General features: G+C 43.6%; 1 protein-coding gene across 1 annotated transcript in view; it reads right to left on the bottom strand.

Annotated features, from left to right (window-relative positions):
• The window catches only part of MTUS2 (microtubule associated scaffold protein 2), a 323,407-nt gene that overhangs the window by 84,992 nt on the left and 211,954 nt on the right, over positions 1–26,461 (bottom strand). Inside the window, exon 7 of the mRNA XM_080376378.1 lies at positions 3,608–3,769. Coding sequence (XP_080232504.1) covers positions 3,608–3,769 — 162 coding nt within the window. The remainder of the gene's footprint in view (positions 1–3,607; positions 3,770–26,461) is intronic.

The raw sequence follows: 26,461 nt of genomic DNA, 5'->3' as shown, positions 1-26,461 counted from the left end.
AAGTAAATCCAATGCAGAAGCTATACCGCTTTGTCTCCGATGGGCCTATTAACTCAGTCACAGCATGACATTAACAGACTTTACAGCTCTTGGCCCACAAGTTCACTTTTGGCCAGCTTGAAGCACAAGCAAAGAGCTTCCTTTTGTGTGCACCCATGGACACACACATGGTTACTGGAGGGTCATATAAAGACAATAACAAGCACTCTGAAGGGAACTATACCAAGACTAAGTGATGAAACAGAAAATATCTAGTGACAACCTCAGGACAATGGGCAAATGAAGGTTATTTGGAAGGAAGAAAATTGGAGAACTTATCATAATGATCCAAATTCTGTATGGCCTTTTGTTTTTCAGTTTTGTCTCCAGAGGCAATAAAATCCAGCAAAAAAATTAGTCTTTTGTTTCATAGATTAAATAATTTCATAGACTAAAGCCTCAAAATAAAAGTCAACTTTAGCTTTCTGCCAGCCTCAGTAATTCTTTTCCCCTTCAGTGTTTATGCTGTGATGTGATGGCAAACATTCCGTCTGGAAACCTACTGCTTGATCGCTATTGTTTTGCATTAAGATGTAATTTCTGCTCTCCTGTGTGGATCTGAGATTTGGAACCTGTGCAAACTCAGAAGTGACAGCCTGAACTATTTAATTAGTCTGTGTATGCTAGATTTTGTGTGTCCACATTGGTATGATTGCATACTAAACACCACGGGTCCAGCTCATTGAAATGCCTCAGTACCAAAACCTCCATGGCAAGGACTCACTTGTGTGAGGCTGCACAAGTAGTGACAGATACAGGTCTTGCCTGTGACAAAAGAAGCCCAGAGACCAGAAGAGCTCCTCTACAGAAACTTGCAATAGCCCTTTAAAGCTTACCATGCCAATGTCACTAGCTGAAAAAGAAAGGCTTTTGTGGGCGGAGTCTAGGGGCAGATCTGATACTAATCAAATACTTGTAGCCTGAAATGGAGTAACTTAGCTTGGGACCAGAAAAGAGGAAAGGAAGCTCAAAAGAAAAGGAAAAGAAAAAAAAAAAGAAGCAAGAAAACTTGAAAAGGAAACAAAAAATCGTACCACCTTTTATCTATATCTTCTGTTCATAGATTGGTCCATTCCCCAGTTAGTGGGTACAGATGATGGCAGTAAAGAGTTTTCTGACAGTAAGAGACAGTTGCCCCTCACTGTGTTGGACAGAAGACCACATCCTACTCTGCCGACTTTCACTTAGCTGAACTACATAAAGTAAATGGCTTCAGCTTCCCTGTCAGGCTCATTAAGCCACTGATTATAGCACTAAGCCCTTTTCTAAAACCGTTAAGTTAAGCAGGTGTGTTGGGTTGGAGTGGCAAGGTTTTGGTAGTGGAGGGGCTACAGGGGTGGCTTCTGTGAGAAGTTACTAGAAGCTTCCCCCATGGCCCATAGAGCCAGTGCCAGCCGGCTCCAAGACAGACCTGGCCAAGAATTAGCCCATCAGTGATGGTTGTGGCGCCTCTGGGATAACATATTTAAGAAGGGGAAAAACTGCTGTGCAGCAGCAGCTGGGAAAGAGGAGTGAGAATATGTGGCACAATTCTGGAGCACAGATTTGCCTGCAGTTTGTGGTGAAGACCATGGTGAGGCAGACTGTGCCCTACAGCCCATGGAGGTCCACAGTGGAACAGTTAGCCACCTGCAGCCTGTGGGTAACACCACACCAGAGCAGGTGGATGCCCAACGGAGGCTGTGACCCCAGGGAGAGCTGCACTGGAGCAGGCTCCTGGCAGGGCCTGTGGCCCTGTGGAAAGAAGAGCCCAGGCTGCAACAGGTTTGCTGGCAGGGCTGGTGGCCCCATGGAAGGACTCATGTTGGAGAAGTTCATGAAGCACTGTCTCCTGTGTTGGTGGGACCCCATGCTGGAGCAGGGGAAGAGAGTGAGGAGGAAGAATTGGCAAAGACAACATGTAATGAACTGACCGCAACCCTTAATTCTTTGCCTCCCCTGAACCACTTAGGGGGAGGAGGTAGAAAAATAGGAAGGGAAGTTGAGACTGGGAAAAAGGGAGGGGTAGGGGGAAGGTGTTTTAATATTTGGTTTTATTTCTCAGTACTATACTCTGATTTGATTGGCAATAAATTAATTTACTTTCTCTTGAGTCGAGTCTGTATTGCCTGTGATGGTAATTGCTGAGTGATCTCCCTGTCCTTCTCTTGACCCATGAGCCTTTTGTTGTATTTTTCCCCTGCCCAGCTGAGGAGGGGAGTGATAGAACACCTTTGGTGGGTGCCTGTCATCCAGCCAAGGTCATCCCACAACACCAGGTTAATCTACCTTGAAACCGGGTGATCAGAACTAGTAATGCATAAAGTCTTTGCCTCATATTTTGTACTGATTTTTCCTTCCCAGCTTCATTTGCAGTGTGTGTTATCAAACCCAGTGGGACTTACCTAGAGATGAAACACTCTGCTGTATAAGAGCCAGACTCGATAAGGCTGGTGAGTTACGCAGATTTTTTTATTTTGGAATCTAAACTTTAAGATCTAAACTGAACTTGATGGAATTTCTATTCGCTTATTGAAGTGGGTAGGAAAGTGCTTGAAGCCACCTGGGGTGAGGAGCTGTCATCTGTAACCAGAGGAGAGGGTGTCTACAGCATGCTTTTAAGCTCATTTTATAATTGCGACCAATAATCATATTGACCCTGCTTCCAAGTCACAATGAACAGTCCTAACTCATCCATTACACCCGAACTTGAGTCTCTACATTGCCAGCGCTGAGTGTGTAATAGATGTTCACCATTATGGGTATCCTCATCTCTCCCCACTGAGAGGGCAGGCAGATGGGCCAGCACTAACAGCCCTCAAGGACAGGCAGCACAAACTGCTCCTTACTCTCTCAAAAGTGATGAGTCCTACCCAGGAAGATACATCCCTAAATCCTTGTCAAGGGGATTCTGGAGTTCATATACCATGTCCAAGTTCCAGGATAGGGAAGGGGCAGTGTGAAACAAGTGTGAGAAGGAGATGGTGGAGAGATGCACATGTTTTTCAACAAAAAAATGCATTTGGCAGAAAACAGTAAACTTTTCTGTGTGAAGTGCCATGAGTTATTGCTGGCTGATTTGAGACATAGCTGGATTGAATGAAGGAGGGCTTAGGTAATGAAACAATTTGGAAACAAAACTAGGTTTTTTTGCTTTATTTACTTGCCTCCTTCTCCCTGAGTGAAAACACCACAGATTGCTTAAACTTAGAGGGCAGTATTCTCATCCTTGCAAACATACCTAGCAATGAATCATCTGCTCAATGGAATGCTTTGGTCTCTGAAGCAATTAAATGTTTTCAAAAAGCTGTTTGGTGAGAAACAATAATATATACACTAAATCTCCGGCATGGGTAGTTAGGGACACTAAATGCCTTCTACTCCAGACACAGTTCACAAAATGAGATTTTAGCTGTTGTGTTGACTGTGTTTCAAAGGGACTACAGTAAATAGAGTCCAAATCAGCACATTGGCAATGTGCCCAAGAATAGCATGAGAATTAATTGAGTAAGCAGAAAAACAGCATAATAATAAGTTTTCTGCATTTCTTGGCCTAATGCAGGTGGTGTTTCAAGTTTGGAGCACTTACCAGCAGGTGCTGTGGCAGTTTTTGGTGCTGGAAGTAAGCTCCTGCGTGGAGTTGCTGTGCTGCTCGATACTTGCGTCATGCTCTTGCTGCTCCCCTTGGAGACATCTTTAGAAGGCGCAGATGCCTTAGGAATGGTTTGCTCTTCATTTCCAAAGCTGGAACCTGCAGGAGACCAAAATTGCTCTAATTATAAGTCCATAAAAAATGTATGTGAACTGTGGCATACAGACTGAGCTCGTATCAGCAGTTATAATCCACAAAGACATAATCTCATTGCAGCTTGAGCTAAGTTACATGGACCTTCTCCAATACAAATGGTTATGTAGAAATAAAATGATCCCAGCAACTTACTTAAACGTGAAGTCTTGGCACCTGTTGGAGCCTGACTCCAACAGGAACTTAACACCTGCTTTTGGACTAGCTCCTTAAAGGTATTTGGATGCAAGGCTTACAAAGAAGCCAAGGAATTTCTAAATATCTGGGTGGATGAGTTGGTTTTGGCTTTGTAGCTGCTACAGGAGCCACTCTGCACATTCACTCTAACACTTGGGAGTTGCTGGAATAGCAGGGTTCAGTTTTGCAAGGCACTACATTCTCCTGTCCAGGAGGGACTTCCCACAAACAGTCCCTCAGACCACACTCAGACATTTGAATAATAAGATGAAAAACAAAACCAAAAAAAATCTGCCTTAACTCTCACATACACTTCAGTTATATTCTCATAATAAATCTGAGATTGCCAAGGTTTCCAGTTTATATTGACCTCTTTGAAAACTTCTAATGGGTTTGGTTTTCTCCTGTATTTGCCATGTAGGGAATAATGACAACCTAGGCTCCTTGAAATAAATCTTTTCTTAACATTTGAAAAAGGCAAAGTTGAAGCATCTTCTTTATCTATAGAGTAGAAAGCCTGAGAGGGGCAAAAGATTTGGACTTGAACATTTGCAGAGGGATGAACATTTTGTTTGAAAAAATGAATGGAGATAGTGGCAAGAAATACACAGGATTTCAGAAAGGGTCTATAATTTTTATTTCCTTTATTTTAAAAAGATACAATACTATTTAGGTACCACCTGCAGGAAATTTCTAACATTATTTTAATAATTGGCACATCCAAGTCTCCAGTATTTTTAAGGTGTAGGCTTCTTAAGTGCCTGCAAGTGAAGGAGAGGTTCTTTTTTGCCTTCCTTATGAAAATCCACTAGGAAAAAAAGTGAAGGTTGGAAAAGAAAATCCTCTTTTTCTGATAAAGGAAGAATATACCTTTTGACTTTGACAAAACAGCTTGAAGTTTTGCTGTGTCTTTAAGGCTGTTTGCATATAAGTCTTAATTTAAAGCACATATCTGCAGTATACATGGGCTTCTACAAATACTTTTGACCTTTGTCAAGCCATATAAAAAAATAAACACAACGGTGTATTGTGCCCTACACAGGAACAGAAAACCCTGAAGCATTTGTCATCTACACTGCTGTGCACATAACAATCCCTCAGCACATCAGGTCGTTGTTTCATATCCAAACTCCACAGATTTTTCACCCGTGTAACAAACATTTAAGATCACGTGCTGAATTACCTGCTGACAAAACACTGCTGACTTCAGTAAAGTCACGTCAGCAGAAAATCCAGCCCAGCCTGGCCTGGTCTCCTCTGCGGCTGTGCACGAGGGCATCTCTGCCAGGTGCCAGGGGGGTGTTACAGCATGGGTGCCTACCTCAGCCTGTCTGCCTCAGACTCATGGAGTTACTCCTGAAGTAGTCTCAGGTATATGCTTACCCAGCCGGTTTGGGTAGCACCGCTTGTAGAAATTGTCTTCTTTCCTCAGCTATTTGTTTAAAGTTTCAAGTGTAGAAACACTAACCTTGAAGAGGAAATTATTCCTATTATTCACAGAGAAATGTCGTTCAAGTGCTCTTTAATGGGAACCCTTTATTCTCTGTTATGAAATGTATTATGTGGAGAACGTTTCAACTCGCAAATCTCGCTGAAGGGAAGCAATTCCCACATGGAAGAATGAGGTGTCCAGGGGAGTTATACAACCTCTTATTAAAAAAAAAAAAAGTTAAAAAGCTTTTCTAGGTATTGAAGATGAAGTGCTGCCAGCTACAAATATGACTGCAGTCTAAAACACAGCACAAGAGGTCTGCTAATTACAGGAATGAGTGGGTGAGAAAGCTGACAAACATGGCCTCACCAGGTCCCCTGAGTCACAGCGCCCAGTGCCCGAGCAGAGCTGGCCGTGCACCATGTGCTGCGGCTGGACAAACCACTTCGGGAGAAAAAAAGGCAAAGAAAAGAAAAAAAAAGCAATTCAGCTTTTGATCTTTTAATAAGAAACGGACTCAGGGAGACAAGGTGCACGGCTGTAGCGGGTACCTGTGGCGAGGTGCCGGAGCCTGTGGGGCGGACACCTCAGGCGGGGAAGGGGCTGTGCCCCCCTGCCGGCTCCAACCCACACACCCCCACAGGGCTGTGCCCCGCCATTTCACAAAGAGCAACACACCGCTCTGCAGTGAGGAGTGAGGCAAAAAGTGTGAGGAATAGCCCTGTGAGCACCAGGGTGGGAGAATATGGGGGAGGAGATGTTCCCCGCAGCCCCTGGAGAAGGCCATGGTGAAGCAGGTATTTCCCTGCAGCCTGTGGAGAGGGTCGCGGTGGAGCACAGATCCACACTGCAGCCCGTGGAGGACCCCATGGAGCAGGAAGGCAGACATGCCCTGAAGGAAGCTGTGGCCTGCAGAAACCTCTCACAGGGAGCAGGCTCCTGGCAGAAGCTGCAGCCCCTGGAGAGGAGCCCATGCACAAGCAGGTTTATCCCAAGGGACCACAGCCCGTGCTAAAGAACCACGCTGGACCAGGCAAAAGTGTGAGAAGGAAGAAGAGGCAGAGATAAACTATTGTCTGACCGACCACAAACCCCATTCCCCATTCTCCCTGAGCTGCTCAACAGGGAGGTAGGATAGATGAGGTAAGGAGCTGGGAAGGGAGAATTGAAATTAAGCCTGAGAAAAAGGGGTGAAGGGGAAGCTGTTTCAGTTTTTTATGTCTGTTTCTCACCATTCAATTCTAATTTAGTTGGAAAGTTATTAAATAGTTTTCCCCAGGTCAAGTCTGTTTTGCCTGTGACAGCAATTTGTAAGTGAACTCCTTGTCTTTGTCTCTACTCATAAACCTTATTTTCATCCCCATCCTGTTGAGGAGGGGTTGTGAGAGAGTGGCTGGCTGGGTGTTTGGCAGCCAGCCAAGGTCAACTCACCACCATAACCTATCAATATATCCAGGATTTGCTGAGATAAGGTCAATGTCTAGCATGAGACAGTATCTCCCACTTCACTCTTCACTCAGAGATGGAGTTTGGAAAGAGACAATGGGTTACAGCAACACATGCATGTAAAATATGCTCCAAAAAGCAAATGTTTCCTGCTTCCATGGATATCACTAGGGCAGTGTCTAGTCCCCCAGGAGCAAGGCAAGGTGAGCTCCACCTTGCTATACATGGTGCTGGATTCCACTTTTCAAATAGCATTCAAAGAATAAAGTAAATTAAAGATCCAGCACAATGCATGTTTCTTATGATCTAAGAGAAACACAAAGGAATTCACTTCCTGAAGGAAAATCCAAAAGACTATTCATCAGATGATACTTCTCAGTCCATCACAAGATAATTCCTTCCACTATTATCTGCAGTGGGTAAGTCAGTGGCATCTGCCGTCCCAGAATACCAGTTCTTATTTTTCAGTAAAAGCTTGTACAGAAACACCAGATGTGCAGTGCATGAACAGTTTCCAGGGGATCACTCTGTTGTATTGTACCTCTTCCCTCCTACTTCTCTACTTTTGCATTCTATCTAAACCAGGGGAGACTCTGCTTGCCTTTGAAGCACCTGGGAAGTCATTTGGGTGCTCCCACATAAAACACCCTGTATTTTTGCAGACTCTGTGCTCTATGAGGAGCAGCACTGCTGACTTTGCGGTAGAGTATTTAACAGACTATTAATGATCCACTAGAGCTAAAGGCCTTCAGCCTCACTTTTATCATCTCCTCACTAGGAGCCCCAAGGAATCCTACTCTTCTGCTTGTGAAAAAAGTACAGAGAAGAAGAAAAGGTGTTTGAAGACTTGCAATTACTTTGGAGAGTCCCAGCTGCACCCACTCATCCCCTACACTGCTACGCCAGGGAAGACATGCAGAAGTCAGGGCTGACAGTGTGTTGTAGGCTGTGTGTTCAAAGAAAACCACAACCAAAATCTCACTGGCTCCCAGATGGCTTGAGCCACCCTCTTTCCGTATCTGCCACTGTCCTCTTCACCATCTGTCCCTGTCCTGCAGCAGCTTGCTTCAGGGACTCCTCACCCTCGGAAAAGGAAGGCTCTCTTGTATATGTCACTAGGAGTTTGTGTCTCTTGTATGTGTTCCTTCTACACAATTCTACAGGATTATTTACAAAATTTATAAAAAAGGATGCAAATGCGGCATGATATTACATATGACTGTAAAACCAGCAGGAGCATAGGTGGGAGGAGTTCTACATTTGACAAGCAATTAATTAATCCATGTTGTATGGCAGGTCTTGATCTGAGAGGAGACAGGAATAGGAAGGGCCGTTCTGGAGCCCCACAGCCACAGATTTCCCTGCCTGCACTCAAAGGCAATAAAGTCACCTTCTGCTGGAGAACTTGGGTCCTTTCTAGAAAAACAGCTTGTCTGACAATACCTATGGGTCCCTGTTTTGCTGAGAAACAGACCCCAGGAGAGTATTACAGCATGAGTGCAGCTGCTTCTGCAGCTCCCTGTCTCGTGGGCTGCTATTGTGAAGCCTATCGAAACAGAGTGAGTTTTCAGCTCTGCAGAGCAGGTCAAGCATTCGCTGCGCTGGAAGCTGGCTTGGAGCTGCTAGCTCCCTGCCGCAGCTGTAATCACACGTGAGACACTGGGAACGTGCTGGCATCGTGAATGTTCACTGAAGCACAAACATTTACCCAAGGTAATAGCCAGCCCTTTCCGTCTTAAAGATCCTTATACACTACCTGAAACCAAGTTTAAAGACAATGAAGGTACACGTCTAGTTGTTGCAGCAGTGATCCCACTTAGCATTTCAAAAGCACTTCCCAGTCACAGAACTCAATGAGCTTTACAAATAGGGAAGAAGTTGAGCCAGTTTCCAAACTCATACAGCAAAGGACTAGCAGAGAGAAAGCCAGTGGGAAAACCTGACATTGAATGAGGCTGGAATTACTTTTAGTCAAAACACTGGGATGTATTAATCCCCTGGGTTTTACTAGGTTGCACTTCTGTGCCCCAGTTTTCAAGCAAAAATACAAGCACAAAATGAAACTTAAAATCATTGCCATGGGTAATGATCTGATAAGGAAAGTACCTAAACTACGGTGAATAATCAGGTGAAGTTTAAAACAAAAACCCACAAGACACACTTGTCACTAAATTGGAACATTTGCCCATCCTTCAATTAATGTCAACTATTTATTTCTAATTTTTACTTGTAAAATGTTAATTTTTACAGACTGATTACAAGATATGCAGCTTGTCAGCTGAACTTTTTATTTCATTATTTTAAGGATTACTGTTTTGAAGTCCAACACTGTATATTTTGATATAATATTTCACAGTGTAATTATTAAGAGACACAACTGAATGTACAGCTCTGTAGGTCAAGCTGAACCAATGCTATTGACCAAGTGGTACAGTGTGATCATTAGTCCTGAGGGGTTACCATGCTATTACAATGTTATGATAGTAGATGAGATTACTAGCCAGCTAATTTGTTTTTTTTGTCTTTGCTAAGAGCCAGTGCCTGGTATTTCATGTTACCATGTTGCAAATGTGCAACAGATCAGGGACAAGCTGATGACAGGTTTCTCGTCTGTCCAGAACAAGAAGAGGCTTAAGGATTCATGTTCACACAATGCTTAAACCTAGCCTACTTACCTTGAAGTAATTTTTCCCATTGCATGTTTTGGCTCAGACAAAGGCTTGAACTATAATCCCCTATAACATTTATTTTAGAGAATGTTTGTGCATGCCCACATGCTTTTATAAAAGCTGATTTTTCAGAAGTTTTAGCATTCAAAACTGAAACCTGAAGTTTGTATCTTGAGCTTAATAACTTCCACCAAAATAAGGAGCCAAATACACAGCGCCCGTCTGTGCAGGAGCCAGCTCTCTGAGCTTTAGAAGGCTTTGGATCTCTGCACTGCAGATGACTACCTCTGAGACAACCTCTTCATTGCTAGGGAGGGAGACTGGTGCCATTATTGATGATTAATGACAGCTAATGTGATCAGTCATGGCTTTTGTATGCTACCACCTAAATCCTGAAGAGACTTCTGCATGTCCGTCCTTCTCTCTGTGCCCTCCAGTCCTAAAGACAAGCACCTTTCTCCTATGATACCTGCTGTTGAACAGTTTCACCCCTCAGATCTGGCCATGCAAATGGCTGTTGGGTCACCTGATGAGTGGGAACCCTGCAAAGTGAACCATCTGTTCTAGCTGCAAAAGCACCTCTGCATATGCACTGGCAGGCTCCTCCTTCACCTCCAGCTTTGATTTCTTCTGCAGCCAGAGGCTGGATCTTGCACTTGCAGTTGATCCAGGAAAGCAAAACACAGAAGTGGTGTTTCTGGCAGCGCAGAGGGAAGCATCACCTCTTCAGGTGTTCACTTCCCTAACTTAGCTGGCAGTTGCTTTGTCAGGGCAGCACTGGCAATCCTATCCACAGCAGGATGCCCTTGCAGACATGGCCTTTGAGGCTTGGTCTAGCTGTATCTACACTGCTAAATAAAAGCTGGCCAAGTGCTGTAGGCTGGTTCATCCCGGCAGAACTCTGGCTAACTATATCATCTTTTCTTGAGAGTTAGAGAAGCCTAAACCACAGCCACAGTGTGAAGAACAGGGCAAGGGACCAGGAGACTGGGCTTAACCTGGCTTCCAGGTTCTCTCCTGCTCACCACCAGCACAGCTGGACTTGCAGCCAAACAGCATCCACTGAGCTGGGCTGTGTGTGCTCCCAGCCCATGGCAAAGGAGGTCATTCCGCTTAGCCTCACCTGCAACAAAGTGGATTTAAGAGAAGTGGAGAAGTTTTGCCTCTGCCAAGTGGAACTGAAGCTCCTTCCTTTACATGTTTTACTGTTTTTGATGACACAGAGTTTTTGAAATCTAGATTAGTTTTTGTGCCACAGACCCACCTTCAGTGTCCTTCATACATAATAGATAATAGAAATACAGCCTTCTGCTGAGGCACCTCCTTGTATCAATATTAACTTATTCATTTCACTTTACCAATTAAAACACACATTTTAGGATCCAGCTAAATGGATTTCTTACTTGAGTGGAGTTACATCTTGCTCTCTACTGAAGTGTTACGAGCCTCATTGGGCAAGGTAAAATTTTCACCACAAAGTAAAATTTCTGTATGAGTTAGTGAGAGTTGCAGACAACTTGCTGACTATGCTGTACTTTGGAATCATATAACACATTTGGGCTCTTGTGAAATGTTACACCTCTACCAGGCAAGATGAGCACTTCACTATCTAATAAAATCCCACTGTATGTTGATGGCAGCTTTGCCTACCTCTGGCAGATTGTACAGCTGCTTGGCTAGCTGAGCTCATTTGTATAGCTAGCTAGTTAAAGCCCTGTAAGATATAGAGCGAAAACAGCATAGTATTTTGCTGATCAATCATAATGTTTGTCAGAAAGGATAACATAAGGTTATTGGAGTCTTGCCAGATACCTGGAGCATGCAGTCATTTTTAAATGGGCTGGAGGCATCACTGTGTATCCACCTTCTGAAAGGGCCATTTCTTGGCTACTTGGAGCTGAATTGTCGAAGGTCATTCATGACCAAATATTCCTTGCAAACTTTCCTCATTCAGCACATAACTGATCACAGTGACAAGAAACATCCCACATCATGAACTGAATACTCTGCTGAAGCGTCTTGTGTAGTACCCTGAGGAGCTGAGGCAGTAGGACTACATACTGGGTAAATGTTTGCTTCTCTAACTTGGAAGATAGAAACCTATCTGCTGAAAGCTTCTCCTAGACATACAGATAAAGATTTCTAACAGATCAGATCAGAGTAATATGATTTTATTGTATAATTACCGAAACCTATCAATTAGTTGTAGGAAGGGCTAGTTTTTAACACCTGAGGTACACCTGAAGGCAAGAAAGTACTCATAATGCTTTTGGAAGCTCTACTTGTTGAAAAAAGTTAAGAGGAACACATTATGCATCAGTTAAACATTTAAATTCTTCTCAGCAGGTTCATTTTGGGAGAGAAAATGAGTAGCTATATGCAAGCAACAGATTTTTTTAAATCCCATGTTCAGTAAATTTGCTGAAATGAACTGTTACTGAAGGCTGAATTTGTAAGAAATACTGTATTTGATCACAATGAAGCCAACTTCAGTGCAAGCCAAGTTCAACTTAGGATGAGTGCTTCAGGAAAAATGCTACCCTATACTAAGCAAAAAGCACGTGAAGTAAAACAGAAGCACAGTTTTACTTCAGGTATTTGGCACAATCATACACTGTCTTACAGAGGAGATGGATAAATGCAGGTCTGAAGACCACTTCTCCCCCTTATTGCCCAGCAGAGTAGTCCTATATGCCACAACAATTCCCAGGCACTACAGAGCTGTCAAAGTAACACCAAGCGTTGGTGGCATTTTTGCCAAGGACACATGTATATTCTAATGCCCTCAGGTGCCAGAATGGCCCCTAGGATCACCAGTTGTTGTCCAAAAGTTAGAACAACCAGAAAAAAGAGAGAAGTAACATCCATTTTCTACTAGCACTAAAGCATTAATGGCATGTATCGACCTACTTAGGGGGGAATTTTCCTGGGTAGGAACATTTTGATGCTCCTGGGTAGTACTTCAGTTCTAGCATCCACATTTCTAGAAACACCAGTTTTGTAACATGACTTGTGCTCAAGACCATCTGCTCTAATGGCACTGTGCCTACTTCTGAACTGGCATGCCAGTTTTAACAGGGTACAGGCACCCATGAAAGACGGGATTAGATGTGACATCTGCTCTGCAAGAAGTTCCTCCTGATGACAAGAAGCGCCAAATTAGAGCCACATGCCTTATTATAAGGAATGACATCTGTTGACACTTATAGCATTATATCATCAACAAATGCCTCTTTCCTAGAATTGCTGCTTCTAATTTACTTGAGCACTGGCTTGGAGTGCCATATTTGGACACTTAAAGGGATATAATCCTTGGTAAAAGTGTTAATGACATTCCAATGGTGTTAATGAATTTCCATCAGTTTTAGCAATTCATACTGGATGACACAGCTCACCACACTAGCAGAGGTAAAGCAATGCCCTAGCAATTGTCGGTGCTTAAGGTCTGGTATCATTCAGTCCTGCTCCTCCCTGCCAAGCCATAATAATGTGTGGTACAGTTCACGTGGAATTATGCTAGATCAAAGCGCTAGTAAATATGTCTGCCTCCTTCTTTGGCATAACGATGGCTTCAGAACATGCAGTAGTCTAAGGCTGAGGAGATGTCATACTGAAACCTCAAGGATGGAAGAGCCCTAGAGAGTCTCCAGTTAGTCACTAATTAATTGCATTTTATGAGCTCAGGCATAGATCCTCAAAGCTGCTTAGGAACTTAACTCCTGTTTCATTTCACATTCAAATTCAATTCATGCTACTTACTCTTAATCACCATCCCAGCCCTGAAGGAGTTTCAAACCAACAGATGTCTCCGTTTCAGAGCATGAAGGATGCAAGCAGCTGAGCAGAAACTCCTATGAATGCTGAGCAGTGCTTTGGTTGGAACAGAAAGGTGGTGACACACATCAAAGCTGCCCTGTGCTTTGGAGACAGGCAGAGAGGCAACTGAGCTGTTCAGAGCAGCCATTCACTGTGCTCAGATCATGTCCATCCTGTTGGACAACATGCCAGTCAAGAAAAAAAAAAAGCCCATTGTTTATAGAACAGCTTGGGTTGGCCTGGATGACTGGGTTATCATTTGAGCTTCTTTCTCCCACAGCCCTGGAGAACATCAGGACCAGCAAGTACAACTATCTGTCCTGCTGGAGTTGAGCCACTGTGCACCAGTGGATAAGGAAAGAAGCAGGAGTGCCCTCATCACTCATGTCCAAGAAATTGCCTAGTTCTCAGAGTCACTCCTGCATCTTTTAGAAAATGATGTGTAAAGCACAATGTTTACCACTCCACATGCCTAGAACAGCAAGAGTTTCCACAGCGGACATATATTGCTGCTCTTTCTCCCGCAGTGTATCTCCTACAGTGAGGATAAGTGCAAATAAGAGCTGCAAGAGCATTAGAGGTTTCCAACTTTCTTTGATGCTTGAATTTTTCTACTGGAAACTCTCCTACGGGTGGTATGGACTTTTTAGGAAATGTCACATATTTATTTCTGTATAGCATGTGAGAACCTGCTTTTCCCAGTTAACTTTCATGAACTCCTTTGTAAATAATGCACAGCATGGACTTTGCTGCTCTGTGCTGGCTCCTGTCTAGGTTTGTGTTTTCTGGGTATTTTAGATGTCATGCAGAAAAAAATCCATAGCAAAACAAAAATCTGATAAAAACTGTTGTGTAGTCCAGAGTTTCAACAGTCAGGAAGCATGTTTCAGCAAAAAGCTCTATTTTTCCACATGCACTGGGTATACCGTCTTTTAAGACTTCAAAATTAAGCTTGACTTGTAAAATTCTGCTGATTAAATTATGTTTTCCTCACAAAACATCTTAACCAGTTTGATCAAACTAAGTTTTGTTTTAATAATTATTGTCAGTTATGAGGAACCTGGAAGTAAAACTGCAATTCAAAAGCACCTGGAGAAAGAAACCCACAAGTGAAACAGGTGTCTATTATACATGGCATTATCCACAGAGAGTAAGCATAAATTTCCAATGCTGACTCCTGTTAAAAATTTTCCTCATCTGATGTTTACTAAAACCAGTGCTTTTAGTAGACAATTTTGAGCAAAACTGTTATTTTACAATAAGCTAATTTTACAATTAGCAGTACTAAATGCTGTGATCCAGTGATCCAGTTAAGTAAGTTTTATAAGTTTTAGCTATGATTTTATTGCTATGAAATGAAATAATCTAGATCAGTTGGCCCATAACTTTTTGCAGAGAACAGATGTTTATCTGCATTTATTTTACAAAATAAAAGTTCTTAAAAGTATATAAAAGCAAAATTAACCTGAAAATCACAGAGTTTAAATAGAGAAGGTAGGTTCTTAAAAAATTATGGTGCCTTTATAGAACAAATTATTTACATTTTCTAAAGTATCAAACGTTTTGTTCATTTGATCCTTTTACACTTTTTTTTTCCTTCCTATTTGAATTTAGCTGACTGGTGGTAGCAGTATTCAAGGGATTAGCTTCTGTTCATCACAATGAATGCTACTAATAAGTAATAAAATGTAAAGCCATTTAGCTTGAGCATGCAAAGTGATTTTCACAGGTTATAATGTCAGAGCCCAGAGTAGAATGGTGAAGCCACACATAAGTGGCCCCAGGAAATGCCAGCCACCGGGGCCACCAAGAGCAGGGTATGCAAACACCTCTCGGGCATCTGGCAAAACTAATGAGCAAGAGACAACAGGGAGGAACCGCACCAGCACCACATACTAAAAGCTACAAAAGTATGTGGCAAGTACTTGTAGTGGTTGACTCTCCGCTGAGAGGCACCAAGGCGCCCTTCTTCTGGCTTGATATAGAGTTAAGGGAAGTTGGCTGTTTGCCAGGAGCCAAGATCTGGGCTGTCACAGGCAGACTGCACAACTGGTTAAAAGCAGACTACTATCCCCTACTTCTTTCACAACTGGTTAAAAGCAGACTACTATCCCCTACTTCTTTCACAACTGGTTAAAAGCAGACTACTATCCCCTACTTCTTTTCCATGTGGGCACCGATGACAGTTAAGCAAAACCTGGGCAAGATCAAGCAGGACTTCAGAGCCCTGGGGGCCCCAAGTGATCTCCTCTGTGTTGCCAGTCAGGGATAGGGGTGAAGGCAGAAGATGACACATTATACAGATCAGTGCCTGGCTTTGTGGCTGGTATCGTCACCAGGGCTTTGGTTCCTATGACCACTGCATGTTCTTTGACTGATAGAGCCTACTGGGGAGAGATGGGATCCACCTATCTATAAGACGCAGGAGAATCTTCAGTAGCAGACTGGCTTACTTAGTGAATCATGCTTTAAACTAATGAACTTAAGGGGTAGGGTCCACAGCTGCAACACCTGTATATCCATAAGCAACAAGGTGGATGAGTACACCTACCAGATTAGGGAGGAATGCTCCCCAACACTTTCCAAAGACAAGTACACATATAGTCTGGGCAACAAACACGAGGAACTGGAACTCTCTGCCCAGTCTGAGAGTTATGCTGTCATAGGATTTACAGAAACAGTAGGAAAATTCACATGACTAGAAGACCACAGTGGATGGCTACACACTCTTTCAGAAACATAGGAAGGGAAGAAGAGGAAGTGGAATTGCACTTTATGTAAAAGAGAAATTTGAGCGTATAGATGTGAGCTATGGAGAACCATCTCCAGTTCTGGTCCCCACAATTCAAAAAAAGAAATTGACTGACTGGAGACTGTCCACAGGAAGGCCATGAAGATGATAAAAGGGCTGGAGAACCTGCCCTATGAGGAAAGACTGAAGGAGATAGGCCTTTTCTCCCTGGAGAATAAAAGGCTCAGGGGGGACTCCATCACGGTATTCCAGTACTTAAAGGGCTCCTACAAAGAAGACAGAGGCCTTCTCTTCACAAGGAGCCATATGGAGAAGACAAGGGGCAATTGGTACAAGCTGCACCGGAAGAGGTTTCATCTCAACATAAAGAAGAAACTTTTTACAGTAAGGACAATCAATCACTGGAACAACTTCCCCAGGGATGTGGTAGAGTTCCCATTGCTGGAGGTTCTCAAGATGTGACTGGACAGGGTGCTAGATAATCTCATCTAGGCTCCTTTTCCCACAGAAGGTAGGACCAGATGATCTTTCAATGTTCCTTCCAACCTGGGCTATTCTATGATTCTATGAAAGGGGAATAATAAACAAAGAATCCCAATTTCCAGTGCCAGGCTTAAAATAAGGACTATAGACCACCACTGGCTTAGACAACTGTAACATGAATTATTGTATTATAATACCATTTATGCTCTAGACATATATTTCTTGCAGGGTTTGTAAATGTGGAAGATAACAGTTTGATTACTCAGAATATGGAAATCTACACTTCAGAGAGCAAACACAGCCTGCGCAGCCAGGCATGAAATTCCTTGTCTGACTGCAACACCCCAGCGCTCTTGCCACATAGCCAGGCCTTGGGGAGTCTCCTCCGAGCAAGTGGTGTTTGCGGGTAGGACCCATATTATGCCATGTCAGCATGTTACGTCATGGTATCTGCTACTTTTATATGGATGTTATAGTTACTCTTACAGGCTGCTGAATTGAAAATACTTTAAGGTACCAGAGGCAATTTGTAGGTAGAATTCTTACTTCAAGATGCTAATGAATACATTCAGGGGCACTGGCAATATCACAGTTTCCTGGACTAGCACTGGATTGAAATCGCACAAATTATAAAAATGTCTTTAATCTGTTCCTGGTCTTCTGTTTCAGTGGGCAAGCTGCTGCCAGGCTGGACCCATGACTGCAACATCCATTTTGACACACTATAATACAGTGAAATACAGGTAAAAACATTTTTAGGATTGGACACTGACACTGTCACTAAAATGGTGGGTAATCTTGATAGAGGAAATGACATTCTAAAAAAACATGTTTGTACATAAAAGACTTCTCTGGTCTATTCCAACAAACATTTGTCCGCAGCAATTTTATGATTCTTCTTTTTTAAGCCAGCAAATCCACTCCCTGTCAACACTCCTAAGTGGAGCATCATTACTCTTTTATGTCAGAACAATACTTAAAGGCCTCTCTGAAAATAACTTGGATGGTGCTTTAGTCATGACAGTGAGTTAACTTTTTAGGACATTGTCAGGCACAGACAACCAAGCACCATTCACAGGAACTAAAAGATCTCTTACTTGAGAAAAAACATCGAATTTTTTTAAACTTCAGATTCAGTAGGAGAGCAGGCTCATGGTTTGTAATGAAATCAGTATGTATATCATCATCCTCTTCTAACAGCACTTGGGAAACCACCATAAATAAGCACAATGAAATGGTATTTCAATGGATACACCAAACTGCCCTCAAGGAAGACCTTCCAGTGATGCCAATGGAACGTGCATGCCCCACCTAGTCTTTATGTGGCAAACAAAACCATATGAGCTTTAAGACTGCATGTCCTAGAGGTAATATGAAGTTTGATTCATTGTAGGTACCCAGGAAAAATATTCAGTAGTTCAAAAGACACATTCAGCTCCTATGTGTTTCCTCCTGCCGCACCACATCTGTGTGTCCAGTCAGGAGGAGAAGGGAAGGATGAGAACATACCACCCAGACACCCCTGAGGTCCTGTAACTGCGCCAAGGGCAGATCTCCATTCCACATCCTTTCCAACAGTCTCTGCTTACAGTACCTGCTAACAGCCCCATGAGCAGGGGGTAAACACCATCCTCTCTGAAGACACAAGCTTCACAAGAGGAGAACATGGCTGTGTAGACTGGGATGTCTTGCACCTGGCCTGGCTGGGACATCCAACACTGTTTGGTTGGACTGACCCCACGTTCCTGCAAAGCCATTCCAACTCCATCAAGATGATATGCCATGCCCCTTGGAGCTGGCTGTTTAAAAGCAACTATGAGGCTTTCCACAAATCTGAATACCAAAAGTGTTGAAGCTTTGCTATGTACAATACTTAGTTAGCCATAAAGCACCAAACCAATGCTATTTAAAAACAAATAGGAAGTCCTTGTATGGTTTTGCAACCCACAGCCGACATGGAAAACCTGAGGGACCCTGCTTACAGACCCCATGGCCAGGATGTGAAGGATTCAGGTAATTTCAATTTAGGCAATGAAATAGAAAGTAGAATTTGAATAGTGGTTGTGAATTGTGACTATTCACATGTTCTCTCACAGGCAAATCCATGAGGATCCACTGGGACCATTCCACTCTTCCAGGTCACAGTCTTTTAAGGTTTTGGGTACTTGGTTGGATTTTGGGCTTAGATTTGGGCAGGAAGAGATTACTCTGCTTTGTCAAAATTCTCTATTTATAAGATCATGTTTCTAAATCCATCACTTTTACAAGGCAAGCTCCTGATGTTACAAGGATGTATAATTACCTGTAGTCTTGCCATTGCTCTTTTTCTTAATTAGGACCTTTGAAGATAAATTCACATGTCCATCTCTGGCATGTGAAAACCGAACTACAGGATTAACCTGAAATAATCTATTAATTTCACCTCTGTGTGAATCACCCTGTAGTTGACTTGTAAGGGACTACTTAAATGAAAGCTTTTCATTAATACATTTAGTACATGGGTTATTGAAGTAGGAGAGCTTCTCATTTTGTACAGTTTTAAATCCCAGTACATTTTTTAAAGACATCTGAAATTATTAACAGGATCAAGAAAGGTTATGTGTATGTGGGGAGTGGGGGGCAGGTGGGGTGGGTGAGTGAGTGTGAAGGGGTCAAATTATTTTAAGGAGGCATAAGGTACAGCCAGAAGTATGATCTGCATTATTTTATACTACTGTAAATTATGACCTTTTGTATTGCAGGCACATTTAATTAACTGTACATGTATTGTACAAGCACAGAAATATTAAACCAGAGTGTTGTCTACTGGAAAATTGTAATTCAAGTGATATCCATAGTACTTCAGTTGCAGGAAAAGGTCTCAAAAGCCCCCGTGCTCTTGATAAGGAGCTGGATAGCTCTTAGCACTGCTAATGAATGGCAGAGACCTCAGGAGAGTGTAATCATAGACTAATAGAATCATTCAGGTTGGAAAAGACTGTTAAGATCATCAAGTCCAACTGTTAACCCAGGACAGCTAAGTCCACCACTAAACCATGTCCCTAAGCACCTCATCTATGCGCTTTTTAAACACCTCCAAGGAAGGTGATTCCACCACCTCCCTGGGCAGCCTGTTCCAATGCTTCACCACCCTTTCAGTGAAGATGTTTTTCCTAATATCCAATCTAAACCTGCCCTGGCACAACCCAAGGCCATTTCTTCTTGTCCTATTGCTCATTACTTGAGAGAAGAGACCGACCCCACCTGCCTACACCCTCCCTTCAGGCAGCTGCAGAGAGCGATAAGGTCTCCCCTCAGCCTCCTCCTCTCCAGGCTGAACACCCCCAGCTCCCCCAGCTGCTCCTCACAGGACTTGTGCCCCAGCCCCTTCCCCAGCCCCGCTGCCCTTCCCTGGACACGCTCCAGCCCCTCGACGTCCCTCCTGCAGCGAGGGGCCCAACACTGACCCCAGGGTTCGAGGTGCGGCCTCACCAGTGCCCAGTACAGGGGCGGTCACTGCCCTGGCCCTGCTGGCCACACTGTTTCTGACACCAGCCAGGACGCTGCTGGCCCCTTGGCCACCTGGGCACACGGCTGGCTCACAGACTTGTGCGTGTCTAACTGGAGCAGCAGGTCACTAACTCTTTCCTGCTGGACCGAGGGCTTCATTCTGCTCCTCCTCATCCATCTCCCAGTGCAGGGGCTGAGCACCCAGAGGGAAGCTGCTCTGGCTATTGAGGACTGAGGCAAAGGCGCCATTCAGTACCTCAGCCTTCTCCTTGTCCTTTGTGGCACTGTTCCCTGACGCATCCTACAAAGGATGGCAATTACCCTTGGCCCTCCTTTTCTTTCTCATGTATTTGTGAAAACATTTTTTGTAAACGTCTTTTACAGCAGTGGCCAGCCTGAGTTCTAGCTGGGCTATCACCTCTCTGGTCTTTGCCCTGCATAACCTCGCGACACCCTCATCGTCCTCCAGAGTTGCCTGCCCCTTCTTCCAGAGGTGGCCAACTCTCCTTTTTCCCCGAGTTCCAGCCAAAGCTCTGTTCAGCCAGGCCCGTCTTCCCCACCAGCTCGTCTTTCGGCACACGGGGACGGCCGGCTCCTGCGCTTTAGGCGTTCCTTCCTGAAGAATGTCCAGCCTTGCTGGACCCCTGGGCCCTTCAGGACTGCCTCCCAAGGGACTCTGCCAACCAGGCTCCTCAACTGGCCAAAGTCTGCCCTCCTGAAGTCCAAGGCAGCGGTTCTGCTGACCCCCTCCTTACCCCTCTGAGAATCAAAAACTCTACCATTTTGCAATCACTATGCCCAAGATGTCCTCTGACCACCATATCACCCACCAGTTCTTCCTCAGTTGTAAACAGCAGATCCAGGGGGACATCCCCCCTGCCTGGCTCACTAACCAGCCATGTCAGGAAGGTCTCTTCCACGTGCTCCGGGAGCTCCCGGACCTGTTTCCTCCTGGCTGTGTTGTACTTCCAGCAGTCACCTGGTAGGTTGAAGTCCCCAGGAGAACAAGGGCTAGTGATCTTGAGACTTCTCCCAGTTGCCTGTAAAATGTTTCATCTGTCTCTTCATCCTGGTTGGGTGATCTATAACAGACTTGCACTGGGATACCCACCTTGTTGGCCCTCCCCATGATGCTTACACGTAAAGACTCAACCCTATCGTCACCATCATTAAGCTCTGTGCCACACTGTGGCAAATCTGCCTTGGAGACTCTCACGTGTTGCTTTTCTGGCTCTCCAGTGTTTCCTTCTCCTTCACAGTGGCACGGTCTGACAGGTCCTCCACATGCCCTTAGTGTTTCTTTTACGTTCCCGGGCCCTACAGGCAGATGGTTATGTGAAAATCTCAGCTTTATTACTGTAAAAGAAACTTCTACTCTTTTTTTTTCTCCTTCAGCACAGAGATGTAGTCTGAGAGCATATCCAAGATCTTTCATTTAAAGAAATATCCTGGGGTTTTTTGAAAGTGCATGAACATGGATATCACATTATACTACTGTGGCAACATGCAGGATAAAGGCGCATTTGCTCTGAGGAGTGGTTAAAAAGCTCCTCCTTCTCTCAATTAAGTAAAAAAAAAGGTGGCAGGCCATTTGACTCCTTTTCCCTGACATTTAAACAGCTGGGTAGTAGCACAGCTTTGGAGCCATGATACTGAAGACAAAAAGGAGGCTCTTAGAGGAGACAGAGCAGGTATACACCTTTATCATGACAACTTTCATTTTAAAACAGCATAGCAACCACTGTGTTTGCCTACAGGAGGAAAGATGTGCTAAATAATGAGTAATTCATGAGTATAAATGCGAAGAAAATAAATTGGGCTTTAAAAGATTTATAAAATGCTACTGGGGTCTATTATGACTTTTCAGAGCAAACCACCTAGCAAGTCATATTCACACTGAAACTGGTGGAAAAATAAATTCTGTTACATACACATATATAAACTATACACACACTACTTTTCTAAAACAATAGGAACTTCTGAAAATTAGAATTATTTGCATAAGGTATTTAAGAAGAAATATGTAACACACAAAAGGAGTACTGGGTCTGGTAGCAGTAGTGCTCTGAATTCTTACTCTTTTAATAAGAATTCCTGAGCTTATTCAAGTATTATTTTAACAGAAAGGTATGAAGAGAGAGAATGGGGGAGCTGCCAGAGTAGGTTTTCAGGTGGAAGTTGAGACCTGAGACACCTGGCAGAGCAACAGTGAAAGCTGCATTTCTTTTGAGAAATCCATCTAGAACCCAAGCTACAAAACCCCTGTTTCCTGATCTGTATTTTCCAAACCACATGCTGTTTCCCTAAAAGTGAAGCTGCTAATGGGCTGCCAGTGGGTGGGGGCTATTTACACTACACACAGGATATTTTACATGTTACAAAAAGCAGATGCTTGACATACAAATGACCTCCGATACAGTAAGCACAAACATTCACATGTTACTGCAGCAGAGCAGTGCCTTGCAAAAGACTGGGTGTGAAAGTAACCACAAATGACCCTCCTCTGACAGGGCTGAGCTGAATTTGCACTGGGTCTGCTAGAGCTGATAATTAATAGAATCATAGAATGATTTGGGTTAGAAGGGATCTTAAAGATCATCTAGTCCCAACCCCCCTGCCATGGGCAGGACACCTCCCACCAGACCAGGCTGCTCACAGCCCCATCCAGCCTGGCCTTGAGCACTGCCAGGGATGGGGCATCCACAGCTGCTCTGGGCAACCTGTGCCAGGGCCTCACCACCCTCACAGGAAAGAATTTCTTCCTAATGTCTAACCTAAATCTGCCCTCTTTCAGTTTAAAGCCATTCCCCCTTGTCCTGTCACTACATGCTCTTGTAAAAAGTCCCTCTCCAGCTTTCCTGTAGGCTCCTTTAGGTGCTGGAAGGCTGCTCTAAGGTGTCCCTGGAGCCTTCTCTTCTCCAGGCTGAACCACCCCAACTCTCTCAGCCTGTCTTCATAGGAGAGGTGCTCCAGCCCTCTGATCATGGCTCTCCTCTGGAGTAATTCCAACAGGTCCATGTCCTTTTTATGCTGGGGGTTCCAAAGCTGAATGCAGTACTCCAGGTGGGGTCTCACAAGAGCAGAATACAGGGGGAGAATCACCTCCCTTGACTTGCTGGCCACGCTTATTTTGATGCAGCCCAGGATTTGGTTGGCTTTCTAGGCTGCAAGCACACATTGTCAGGCCACACTAAGCTTTTTGTTCACTCTCTTTTCTCTTCTTTAAAAGCAAAAAGTAATTTGGGGTTATATCCTCTTGAGAATTATGTAGGCTAAAAGGATCATGATAACAGTCCAGTGCATGAGGAACTACTCCTGTCCAAGTATGAGGTGGGCTAACGTTACTCACTACCAGCTGTCCAGGCTGCTGCCAAAGGACAAATTTTGTTGGTGGTGCTAGTTTCAGATTGGACTGTGCCTGAACACTTGTGCCTCACAGCAAGTGAGAAGCCACTGTGACTGGTGTCCTTCCCTAAACACAGCCTTACAGTCTTCTGCAGTTAGTGAACAATGAAATAATAGTGGAATAGGGAGGCAAAGAAGGACCACCCTTTGGGAATACTTCTGATAATTCCCGTAATGGACAACATCTGCTTTATCTGTTCACAAATTATTGTGCACTTCATGCACAATAATTAGGTATGGTTGAGTAGCAAAGGTAATGGCTGCTCTTGACCAGGAAGAGCGAGAAGTGATCCTCCTGTGAAATAAGGGTCATGTCTATGGAGAGGCAGGAAAAAAAAGAGGGACAATCTGTCCTTGGAGACACCAGGAGAATCCTGAGGAAACCAGGGGGAAATGACACTGTCAGGCTTCAGAGATTACAATGTCCCCAGGCTTCCAGGGGCTGGCAGAACTCAAAAAGTCACCAAAACCAGCTGAACCAAACAAGACTGGAGGCAAAGACCCATCTGCAAGGAGCCGTGAACAAGGGGATGTATCTGTTCATGTCCTGTTGTTTAAACCTCTCTCCAGAGGTGGTGGTCCTAGTTCGTGTGCTAACAAACCTAATTTAACTATCCAACGCCCTTCAAATGGCTCACGATAACAAAAGTTGTGGGCAGCACACTGTCAAACCAATGGCCTTGTTGAGCACTGCCATCTCTTTCAGTGTGATCTGACCTCACCAAGCACCTGCCAAACCCAAGACGAAGAATAAACTGGTAGAATACAATGCGTGGATCACCATACCAACCTAAGATACTCTGTGTTTAACCTAATGTTGTGAAGAAGCATTTAAAGAGGTTCAGTACTTGGTGTTCAGCAACACAACTTCAGACTACTTTTTTTCCATGACTGGGAATTATAAAGATTTTTGTCTGAAAGCGAGGAACAGTACTAGCCCTGCAGGATGCACACAGAGATAATATTTTGTATTTTAGACCATATATGTCTTAAGCAACACATAGCCACGATTAGAAGTTAAGATACACTCCACCAGAATCCCAAGCTCAAAAACAGTCAGTGACATGTCAGTAGCTGGGAAAAAACAAACAGCTTCAACTTTTGTAAGTGGTAACAAAATTTTCTTCTGGATTTACACGACACAGCTTCATGAACTTCCACTGGAGTTTGTTTTGGGTCTTGTTTTCTTGTTTATACAATGAAAAGACAATGGAAAGCTTGCGAAACATACTGACTTTTTCAGATTAGTCAACACACCCGATATTGCTGGTTTCTTTGGGAGGTTTGTGTTTTTGCTCAGATTCATAATGAAATTTTAACTATTACACCACAGTCAGGGTTTTCATCCTTTTTGTATCCTCTGCAACTGAGAAAAAAAAGGAAAGTTTTAACAAAGTATTCCTTGAGTTTGGAAATGTAACTGATTCCACTGAAAAATCTTTAAATCAGATTAATTAGGGGCAGGGTGGTTGGGGTGGTTCTTCAAGACTATTTCACCTGGTACTTGTTAGCAGAATGTAAGGAATTGCAGCAAATCAAAGAAGTTTTTGCTCTTTGGGTGATCTGGAACATCGTTTCTATTTAACAATGTTGGTATCACTGCCAGTTTCTGCCCATCTAATTATTTCTTCAGCAAGCTGTTTCATGAATAGCAGGCCTAATGAAATCTGGTCTCCTTTGAATTTGTGTGCTGTGTACTTTATACATTCCCACTGCAGTGATGATGACAGCACACCCAAGTACCAGTTATTCCCACCGTGATGCTCCCAGTTCCCCATCAGATACAGTGTAAGCCCATACCACAGTACCCTTAGATCCTTCTCATGTTTACAGCCTCAATGTTCCCCTCCTGAAAAGGCTTCATAAATAACACAGAGGACATTCACTGCTCTTTCGCAGCCCCTATCTACTATACAGGCTCTGGTGTTGTGGCAGGTTTTGTGCCAGCGGGCCAAGCAGGTCCCACACCATTGACCTCACAAGACAGGACTTTTCTTAGTGGAAAGCACTAATCTGGATCTTTGATCTGTAGCTAGCTGTTAATTCTTATGAAATCTGTAGGATCTGGAGTGGCTTCTGCCCTCAGAGCAATTTAAAATGCAGGAGAGATGGAGAAACTGCAGTTTATTAATACAGGACTAATCCCCCTGGATTACATAAATATTGTTTCCTTGGGAAATCATGGAGGAAAAAATATTTGAAAGAGAGAGACAACCCAAGCACTTAATACATTATGATAACATTTCAAAAGGGAACATTCCCTGCAACAACAAGGATGGCTTTTTGGACCCAAGTGAATGAGGAAAAGCCCTTTGCTGTCTCTGTCAAAGTTCCTGCAGTGATACTGGAAAGGAAGCCTGGTCTGGGCTTTCCAGCTGGTGAGCTGTGGGAAGCCTCTCTAATGCTATACAGACACTCCAATTTAAGCAGGAGTACAGTCCTAAATTAGGAGGTTTGACGATAAATTCAGCTGTCATACGTCTGCTACTAAAAGAAGAACTATTTTTAAGAAATACTAACTTAAATGTTACATGAATTCTTCAAAAGCTAAGACTCTGACTGGATTACTGAAGTGGGAGTGCTTTCAGGCTATGCTTAATACATGTCTTACTAATTTAAAGCCTCACGATTGCCTTCAATGTGATTATGACCCGAAATCAACCTCCATTGTGTTTGTCAAAGTTGTTGTTAGACTCTTTGTGTGGTGGAACAATCAATTCTGGAAGCCTGACTGCTTTTCAGAAAGTAAATACACGAGTTTTTTACTTGGATTACTTGAGCCTCAAGGCCTGGACTCCCTGGGGACTCACTCCACAAAACCAGGACCACCCAGCATCTCACAATACACATAAACAAACACACACTTGCATACAAAGAACTTGTACAGAGTCAAGTTTTCCATTTGCAACCCAGAAGAAGAAAACAGTCCATTAAGGGATGGGGAACATTTGCTGACAGGTTGTCCTTCC

This window comes from Falco punctatus, assembly GCF_963210335.1.
Source record: "Falco punctatus genome assembly, chromosome: 2".
Classification (NCBI taxonomy): Eukaryota; Metazoa; Chordata; class Aves; order Falconiformes; family Falconidae; genus Falco; species Falco punctatus.
The sequence above is the reverse complement of the archived record's forward strand: the minus strand, read 5'-3'. Positions and strand labels throughout refer to the sequence as shown.